General features: G+C 40.8%; 1 protein-coding gene across 1 annotated transcript; it reads right to left on the bottom strand.

The window, feature by feature from the left end:
• On the bottom strand, positions 1-3,336 carry LOC110092539 (probable L-type lectin-domain containing receptor kinase S.5). Its single transcript, XM_020817130.2, has 3 exons — positions 2,399-3,336; positions 1,433-1,831; positions 1-1,006 (listed from the first exon to the last, which is right to left on the bottom strand). The coding sequence occupies exons 1-3, from the start codon at positions 3,234-3,236 to the stop codon at positions 165-167; spliced, it is 2,079 nt and encodes a 692-aa protein (XP_020672789.1). The 5' UTR covers positions 3,237-3,336; the 3' UTR covers positions 1-164.
• Positions 3,337-10,439: the final 7,103 nt, after the last annotated feature.

The following is a 10,439-nucleotide window of genomic DNA, read 5'->3' as shown; positions in this document are numbered from 1 at the left end:
CATGCCCTTCAAAATAAAGGGAGAAAAAACAAAAAACAAAACATGCCCTTTAAAAATTAAAAAAAAAATAAAAAAATCTTCCTAAGATGACAACTGTGGACCACTCCATCACCACCAAATTAAAAAAAATAATAATAATCAGCGATTTGACTGTTCAAATAATATCACACGTCACCATGACGATCACTGCTCACGTACGGCGGGGTCCACGCAGTCGATGACCCATACAGGGAACTCGAAGTTAGCAACGAGCTCATACTACTCAACCCACCGCTTCCACCCTCGTGACGGGCAGGCTCAGCCGCCGGCCACATAAACGCCGGCTTAAACGCCGGAACCACCGGTGGCGAAACCGACCCTGCCAATATCTGTATGATAACTCCAGCCTTCGGCCTCTCACCCGGCAACGGGTGGCTACATGCCAGGCCAAGCAGCAACATCCGGCGAGCCTCGTCGGCGACGAAATTTCCCTCTAGCTTCTCATCGACGGCTTCCAGGATTCTTCCATCTCGATGCAAAATCCATACCCAGTCGACTAGAAAGTTGAAGTTGGACAAGTCTGTGCAGCGGGGACGGCGGCCGCAGACGAGCTCGAGAAGGAGGGCGCCGAAGGCGAATAGATCGGACTCGCGGGTGGCCTTGGCGGTGTGGAAGCACTCAGGGGCAATGTAGCCTAGCGTGCCTGGGACTCCGGCGGCCTCGAGCTCGGCGTATGAGGTCTTGTCAGTGTCCAGGACGCGGGCAAGGCCGAAGTCACCAAGTCGGGCGTGGAAGGCGGCGTCGAGCATGACGTTGGAGGACTTGAGGTCGCGGTGGACGACACATTCGTCGTATTCGTGGTGGAGATAGTGTAGGGCGGAGGCCACGTCGGCTGCGACCTGGATGCGGCGGTTCCAGGGGAGGACGAACTGGCCAGCGGTGGAGCCGCCGTAGAGATGCTGGTCAAGGCTGCCGTTTGGCATGTAGTCGTAGACGAGAAGTAGGACGCCGTTTTCGTGGCACCAACCTGACGCACGGTTGCCTTGTTAGTCATACTTCTATGTATATTTAGTTAACTGATATATGCGCGTTTTAAATTAAAATAACTAAATAAGTTTAAGGTGCATACTAATTAAATAATTAAAAAAAAAAAAAGCAAATACACAGAAAGCAAAAAAAAAAATTACATAATCTAAATTTGAAATTTTTTTCTCAAAATAATCAATTTAGAACGAATAGACATGCATTTCTCGAGCAGTAAAAATTGTTTCAGTAAATGATATTTTTAGTAAAATTTATTGGTTAAAGTGTTAAACAATACAAGTTTTTAATGTTATAAGAAAATAATTTAAAATATCTTTTTTGAAGATCAATGGCAGTTCTTTCAAACCAAGCCATTAATATTGATGAAGATAAATCAAGAAATAAAGAAAGAAGAAGAGATTGAACATACCAAGCAGGCGAACAAGGTGCTTGTGCCGGAGTCGGTTGATGACAGTGAGTTCCTTTAGGAAGTCATCCTGACTGTTCATATTATCCTCCCTTGAAAATTTCTTCACAGCCACCTCTGTCGCCTCGCCGGCGATCACCCCCTTGTATACGATGCCAAACCCTCCCTGACCCAGCTTCATCCTTTCATCGAAGCCGTTGGTCGCCTTCCTCAGTTCCTTGTACTCGAACTCCCTAGGCATCCCCGGCAAGCTCTTCAGCGTTCCGGCTAACGCGCTCGGATCCACCATCGCCTTCTTCTCCCTCTTCCTCCGATTCTTTGAGTACCATAATGCCGTCGCGGTTCCTGCCACCACAGCGAGCACAACCACTCCAGCCGCTATACCAGCCGCCACCTTCCACCCTGTTCCCGCCGGAGCAAACACTACTTTTCAGCTCTAAGTACGTAGATTAGAAAAAAAATTGCTTCAATGAAACTTAACTCTATTACTTTACTGTTTGACGCTGGAATTAATTGATCCATTTTAGGTGTTGATGAATTTGCTGTGATTCTATTAATTATGCCACTACTATAGGGCTTTTATTGATTTTGTGCTCGTAATTGAACTGCTTTTTAATTGGATGTGAAGCTCGAGCTCTGTGATTTGTTGCGAAATGAGTGGTTCATTAATAAAATTTAGCTTATAATTTCATAAGGATATTGTATAAGGTATGGATTTTATTCTAAATTATTTCTAAAAAATAAAAATCAAATTTGAGCTCAGATGCAGAATAACCAGAGATAGCAATTATGCAAGTTGAGGTAAATTAATGATGACAATGACAAGTATAAGCCCGGTGGCAGACAAGCAAATTTACGTTTCATTCGATCTGTCATGATTCAGTTGAAAAGGAAATCAAACAGCCCCAAAATGGATTTGATATAATCAGATTTTAAACAATTAATCTAGAATTATAGAACCATGCCTACCTCCTTTCTTGTCTTCATCGTCCAGGTTCTCAACCGTCAGAGTCCAGTCTAACACGCAGTTAAGCTCGTAATCCTTCGCACCTGTCGCAGCTGCGAACCCGAAATACGAGTCCTGATTCACATAACGGCTAAGATCCACCTTCCCCGCAAGCACCGGTTTCTCAGGCTTCGGCTCCCCCTTTCTGGTCATATAAACCCCGATCGCCCCTTGCCTGCCATCATAATCAATCCACACAGTATAATTCACCGCCTCGACCGGCGCGATCTGGATCCCAAACGGCGTTAATGAAGCCGAAATTTCCGAAGTCACCCCGTTGATGTCGAGCCCCACATGGTTGTCGTCGGGATCGTACGCCTGTTTCACTGTATCGAACTCGACGGCAACGATCCGATTCGACGATCGGCCGTCGGTCGTGGAGTTTGTGAGGCCAAGGAAGCCGCCGTAGCTTCCGGGTGGGGGGCCGTCCGCATCGGGAGCAATGATGAAGGCCAAGCCCTCGCCGGTCGGTGTGGTGTTACTGGGACGGTAGATATTTATGGAGAAAGAGGTGTTGAAGGAGGCAGTGCGATTAGATTCCCAGAGGCGGAAGGAACGGGAGTAGAGGATGCGGCCAGAGCGGTTGAGGAGATAGGCGAGGTCATTGATGGTGTCCGGGGTGATCTGGAGGGCGCCTTGACTGACGCTAGCGTCTGTGGAGAAGTCGAAGTTGTTGCTGGTTGAAGAAGGAAAGGAGGGGAAGGAGAATGAAAAGTAATTGGAGGGGCTAGAAGAAACGAGGAGGTGAGAAGTAGAGAGAAAGAAGAGGAGGGAGAGGAGATTGAAGGAGAAGAGCCGCATGGAGTTGGAATCGGAGAAATGACGGGCTTGAGATTGGGAATTTGGGATGAGAGTCTGCCGCCCACGAGCATTAGGGTCCTGTTTTTAAAAGGGAAGGACTAATCAGTGCGTTCGCAGTTTATATTAACAACTTCGGATGGATCGATGTTGCTTATATTGCTGATTGACTCAGCTTCGTTTGGATCATTTTTTTTATTATTTTTTAAGTAAGTTTTTAATTTTTGTATTAAAAAATTATTTTTTAAAACAGTACAAAAAAAACATGACTGATAGAGACTTCAATTTTCTTTTCTATTTAACTTTCCTTAGGATGTCTAATGGAAAAAAATTGAAAAGTGGGATTAACATACGAAACATTTACATCATAGATTTTTTAAAATCTAACATACAAAAGTATATATATATATATATATATTGTTGCGGGCTATAATATATGCGGTGGTAGAGGTAAAAAGTATTCATCTTAGCGTTGTACGGATATTCAACACACAAACCGAAGATAAATAATAACACCAAGATTTTTACGTGGAAAATCCTAAAAGGAGAAAAACCACAGGGCCACGCCCAGTTGAAAGATTTCTTCTAATGTTTGTTTGAAGTATAAGAAGCTGATTCATCCTTAAAATTTAGGATGATCAATTTACAATGTTTCATTTTCGGATTGAGATCTAATTACAATGTCGGGTAGAGTTCCAGCGTCGTTCAGAAGTCAGGCAGAATTCCGGCGTCGTTTGGGCTCGTTGGATTCGTCTCGTCGAGCCGCTCTATTCGACTAAAATAACGTCATATTTGGAAACCATTTGGTCTCGAATTATGGTTTGAACTTTCCAACATCGCTTCGGGTCCTTGATTTGGACTCATTTGGGCTCGGATTGAGTTGAATTTGGTGTCATATGGCCTCAGTTGCCTGATTACGATTCTATCGACCAAACAAATAAGCTTGCGTTCTCTTAAGTCATACGAATAACTCTCATGTCATTTGATTCTTCCAAATCCAAATATGTAATGTGCTTTATATGATTTATATTTGCTACATTGTGCCAATGCCTTTCCCCGCTGAAATGTGTACTTTGTAACCAACGACAAAAACTAGTTGATCATTTTAGCTAGGTTAAGCCTTGTGATTTTTTAACTTTTTAGAAATTTTCATGTAAAAATTCTAATCTCTCTTGTGATTGTTGTATCCCTTCTACTTTATATGTATGTCCGTTGGATATTCGTTCAAACCAAAGCCTTTAAACTTTGTTTATCTCCCTACTACCACAAATGCTCTTGCGCTCAATAATTTTAATGATGAGGTTGCAAAAATCTTCTCTCCATGCTTTAAATATGCATGACTTTTGAACTTATATATGGCTAAAATAATTCTCTCAATGTCTATAAACAAACTTACATTCAATTTATTTTAAATACTTCTCAAAAATTGTTGGACTCATTATCATATCGATGACATCCTATTTATAATACACATTGACCTAGTTAGCACATGAAAAGAGCTATGTATTTGTGTGCACACATTATTATTATTATTTTTTTGTTAAACCAAATATATTTGTATATTTGATCGATATGAAGCCTCTATAAATATCTCACAATGTTATTCTAGCAAAAAAGATAATCTCTAGATGGTTGAACATATGATTTAGGATCATAGACCACGAATAATACATAATCTGATCATGGCTTTGATTTCTTGAGTGAATTAATTTCAACCAAAAGTTGAAATACTAAAAAATGACTAAAATGTAGGGGTGTCAATTTTTGACACGACCTGAAACACGATCCAAACCTGACTCGAAAAAATTCGGGTTAGGGTCAACCTGATCCCGAAACGGGTCGTGTTCGGGTTCAACAAATCAACCCGTTTAAAAAATTGTGTCGGGTTCGGGTTGACCTAGCAACCCGAAAATGACCCGAAAATGACACAAAAACTCCTATTTGACCCGAAAACCCGAGATTGACCCGTTTTGAGCCAATTTTGACTTGACCCGATTTTGATCCAAAAAACTAGGTAAACTTCGGGTCATTCGTGTCGGGTCGGGTTGGCTCAGACCCGAATCGGGTCTTGTTCGGGTTCGAAAACTTGACCTGTTTTTAAAAACGGATCAGGTTCGAGTTGACCCGAATGGTGTCGAGTCAGTTCTGAGTTCGATCCGAACCCGACCCGTTGACCCGAATTGACACCCCTACTAAAATGACATAGAGGCCCAAAGGGATAGAGAGAGAGAGAGAGAGAGAGAGAGAGAGAGAGAGAGAGAGAGAGAGCTAATAATTAATATTTGTTTAATAATTTAAGTATATTGATAAATAAAACATAACATATGAAATGAAAAACATAATTTTTCCCCCTTTTCCCGCGTTGACTTCTTTCTATATTACTAGTCCAAACATAAAAGAAACTTGTGCGAAGCCGTGCTACCAATGCACGTGTTGACTGTATAATTCGAATCTGTACCTAATATTGGAAAGCCATGAGAAAGTAGCTGAAACGTATTCTTTACATCAGAGGGAGGCACCAATATTTCTGTATAAAAAAGAATCTGCAGGTGAATAATTTCTTTGAATGCTCTATCAAACCGATCTCTTGTTGCTCTGCCAGAAACACGCTCCTAAGCATCGCATGTGAAAATATATTTTGGGGTCAGCACTCAGCACCGACCCATAATCGTGAAGATCGAAGACCATTAAGCATAAAAGATGAGACAAGATGACACCTGTGAAGATCTCGATCAGTTCAGACTTCAGAGAGGATGTGAGATTTTCTGTGAAGTAGCACTAAAGCAGCATTTGCGAAGTGGAAACCACGTCTTCGGTTGTCGCTTCGCCACTTTGATCTTCTTTTACGGACGTCGTATGGAAGAAAGACAAAATTACATATGGGAACAAAAATGTTAAGAAGGAAAAATCATTTTTCTAACTCTTGAGTCAACGTGTCTGTTCTGTACCTTTACTAACAATGGTACTTTTAAAATTTATTTTGGAGAGAATTGCTCTCTGAAAAACTCTAAATTTTTTTCCAGTAGGATCTATGCACCAAAAGGAGCTTCTAAAGAAGCTCAGGCAATTTTAATGAGTAAGGTTTCATTTGGGACCATTTTTTGCTATTATTTTTTTTACTGGTTTAAAAAAAAAAAAATTGTACTAAAAGTTTACTTTAGAAAGCTTAAAAAAAATTATAACAAATAAAATGTTTGAAGTAGGGCTGTCAAAATCGGGGTGATCCGTGACCCAAATTTGACCCGACCTTTTTTGCAAACGGGGCAAGTATTTGAACTCGGACCTGACCCGTGGACACGGCAACTATGGCAGTGACACGACAGCTCTGGTAGCGGCACGGCAAGGAGCGATAGTGACACGGGAGAATCATGATTGATTTTAGAGGTGCATAGCAATATATGAAGAGGAAGATCCTCTCGATCAATAGAAATCCTAAAGAACCACCAGATATGAAGAAGAAGAGCCAATCGAACGAAGAAAACCAAAAAAAAATAACCGCCTAGGGTTTGCAAGAAACCCGAAACTCTCTCATCTCCTCGCGATCGGACGCCTTTTCTTCAAGCTCCAACCATCCAATAACCAACGTCGAGTCAAACTTCTTAAGCCGTCTGCCATAGGTCTTCTCTTCTCAAAATCGCTACAGTAAAATATCCCGAAAAAGATTTGAGCTGCCGAAATCTTCAAATGACAATGCACAAAAAAAAGTCTCAACACTCATGCAAGTTAGCACATGTCGTCGCCAGGGATGGTGGCAGGCATTAACCCAAAAATCCTAATCATGTATACGCTTAATTTTGGGGCATGACAGGCTTTTTCCACCATTTTTGGACCCCATTTCCTTTTCTATGTTTTGGGTTTTTTTTTTTTTTGGGAAATTTGGGGCAGAAGCCCTTCTATTAATAAGGAAAAATTACATGTAAAAAAAGCTTATCCCAGAAAAACGGAAGAAGCTCAAAAAAAGACAACAAATGAAAAAAAAGAGAAACCTATACCACCAGTAAACCTAACCAATGAAACCAACAAAATGTGGTATACAAAATTTGATCATGACTCAGGCATGTGCTGCAACAAAAGACGAGGGACTCGGTCATCGAAATGGACGGAAATGAACCCCTGGTTGCCGTAAAGACCCTCCAAGTGGTTGGTGCTGCAGCGGTCATCATTGTCCTGCAAAATTGTCTGAAATAACCAAAAAAACCTATCTTCCAAAGTAACCCAGTGGCCATCCAGTAAATACATCCAGCAAAGGAACCAGCAAATGAGGCAGCCCCCAACAGTTAATACAAAAACATCCATGGACCAATTGCAAGGAGCACGAATTACCCCAAAAGATATAATAGGTTGCTGCCATTTTTCCATCTCCCCAATTTAGCATGAACTACATATTTAATCTTTCTGATCACAATAGTGTGACATTCAATATTGTTGCCAAAAATTCTGTCATTACGAGCCCGCCAAATGTAGTAAATAGCAGTATTTACTATAAGGCTATAGAAATTCAGCATATCAGAAGAGTCCGATAGGTTGTCAATCAAATCAAAAACTTGGAAAATGTTCGGGCGGAGAAGTAAAGAATCAGCATGGGTAATCAGTGTACATAGAATCTTAAAAGAGAAATCACACTCAAAGAAGAGATGGGAATGTGATTCTCTACCAACCAAGCAAAAGGTACAGAGTGGATTAACTTTGATACCCCGCATAATCAACATGTCTGCCGTTTTTAGCCCACTCTTAACAGCCAGCCAACCGAAAGCCGAAAACCTGATTGCCGAATGCTTATGCCAAACAAAATGATGCCAATTCAACACCGGATAATGCCTATAAAATTCCTTCCTAAAAATTTTGTTAGAGACTTTCTCTGAATTTGCCCAAAGACAACCATAACCACTATCAGAAATGGGGACAGATTTTATGATATTCGTTAAAGCAGTAGGCCAGCAACTAGGTAAATTCCAGCTATCATTCATTACAACAATAGACACAGTCTCCCTGTTGAGGTTCTCCATCCAGCTCTCATTAAAATTAGAACCAGCCAACTCAATGATGGATTTGCCTTGGCACCAGGGGTCCCAAAGGAGGGAATGGTGACAATTAGAGAGAATCTTAAAATTCAGGCAGTTTTTGATTTGTAAGGCAATAGCAGAAAGTTGATTCCAGAAATGAGAGCTGCCTTTATTATGATGAAACCAAAGAGAGGTGTACAAATTACGCCAACAACAAAAAAGTAGGCTGTTACCATTTAAGAACCTCCAGATGGTAGAGCAGCCGAAGGTGAAAGATAAAGAGTCAAGAGAAGGCAATCCAATTCCACCATTGATTTTAGGGATGCAGGTGTCTTTCCAGGCAATCAGGCGTAATTTTTTTGTAGAAATGTCACTGGAGTAAAGAAAACGAGAACAGATTTTATCCAGAAATTTGAAACATTTCTTAGGTAAGATAGAGCCTTTAATCCAGTAGGCAATCGTATTGAAGATGGTGTATCTTAAAAATTGAATCCTTCCCCCAAAGGAGAGGGTTTTTGCTTTCCAACCTTCAAGGCTTTAGAGATTTTTAACATGAGAGGTTGGAAATCAGCAAAGGAAAGCTTTTTGTAGTGAATGGGAAGGCCCAGATATTTAATGGGCCTAGAGGTTTGTTGGATATTAAGAATATCGCATATGTTCTCACTTAGTTGGCAGTTTTTGGAGAAAAAAAATTGTGTTTTTGGCAGGATTGACAACCAAACCAGATGAGGAAGCAAACCGTTTCAGAATATCCTTAAGGCAAGAAGCCTCCTGTAAATTAGCTTTAGAGAAGACCAATAAATCATCAGCATATAAGAGATGGTGAATAGCAAAATTGCCCATCTTAAAGCCAAGAAAACTCTGAGAGTTAAAAGCTTCCTCAAAGATGCTAGAAAGAGCATCCATAGCCACCGTGAACAAGTAGGGAGAGAGGGGACAGCCCTGTCTTAAGCCAGAAGACGAACTAAAAAAACCTTCAAGTGACCCGCTAATGGCAACAGAGAAATGAATGTCAGAGATACATGAATTAATCCAGGAAATGAAAACAGAGGGAAAACCTTTAACATGGAGCCGTCGTAGAATGAAATCCCTTGATATAGTATCAAAGGCCTTGTGAATGTCGAATTTGGCACAGAAGTATTTGTCTCTAGAAGAAGTGTTGAATTTGCTCAAAATTTCCGAGGCCAGAATAATATTATCAGTGATAATTCTATGTTGAATAAATCCAGCTTGAGCAGAATGTATAATATGAGGCATAACAGTTTTCATCCGGTTGGCCAACAATTTTGCAATAATTTTGTAGAATGAGTTGCACAAAGAGATGGGCCTGAAATCATTAACAGAAGTAGCATGAGAGTGCTTGGGAATAAGAGCAATTGTAGTGTTCTTGGCTTGTCTGGGAAGGAAGGAGTTAGAAAAGAAGGATTGCACCGCTTTGCAAATCTGATTTCCAATAGCATTCCAAGTTGATTTATAGAATTCAAACGTGAAGCCATCCGGACCAGGAGCAGCACAAGACGGGGAGGAGAAAATAACCTGTTTTATCTCATCCACAGAAAAAGGAGCAATAAGGCCATTAATAAGCTCAGGAGGAATGGTGTTTCCAGAAGGAATGCTGTCATTCCCCAAAGGGGGAGAACTATTAAAAATATGGTGAAAATGGTTTATAAAAGCATCAGAAATATCATCTTTGGTGTTAAGCAACACACCATTCACTATGATCCCTCTAATCTGATTGGAATTGTGCTTGCTATTAATATTAGAATATAAAAATTTCAGGTCATCCTCCCCATCTTTGAGCCATCTGGTTTTACATCTCTGAGTGACCCAGTCAACCCATCTAGCTTTATAATCAGACAGATCCGAATTAATAGACAAAAGACTAGCATTTAAAGCATTGTTCAGGGGGTCATTTTGGAGGCATGAAAGAATATCTGTTTGAGCCTGAGCAAGAGACACCATTTTATCTCTAATAAAGTTTGAAGAAGTCCAGTTACTATGTTTAAGTTGACATTTGAGCTCCCTAAGCTTGTGGTAGTGATCACAAATGGGACTGCCAGTCGGGGTAGAGGAGAAAATCTCCAAAACTGCTTTCCAGAAAGCAGGTAATGAACTCCAGTAATTTTTAAACAAAAACCGGTGTTTATTGCTAGAGGAGTGATCCAAATTAAGAATAATAGGGCAGTGGTCTGAAATATCTGGA

This window comes from Dendrobium catenatum, unplaced genomic scaffold, assembly GCF_001605985.2.
Source record: "Dendrobium catenatum unplaced genomic scaffold, ASM160598v2 fragScaff_scaffold_45, whole genome shotgun sequence".
NCBI classification, from domain to species: domain Eukaryota; kingdom Viridiplantae; phylum Streptophyta; class Magnoliopsida; order Asparagales; family Orchidaceae; genus Dendrobium; species Dendrobium catenatum.
The sequence above is the reverse complement of the archived record's forward strand: the minus strand, read 5'-3'. Positions and strand labels throughout refer to the sequence as shown.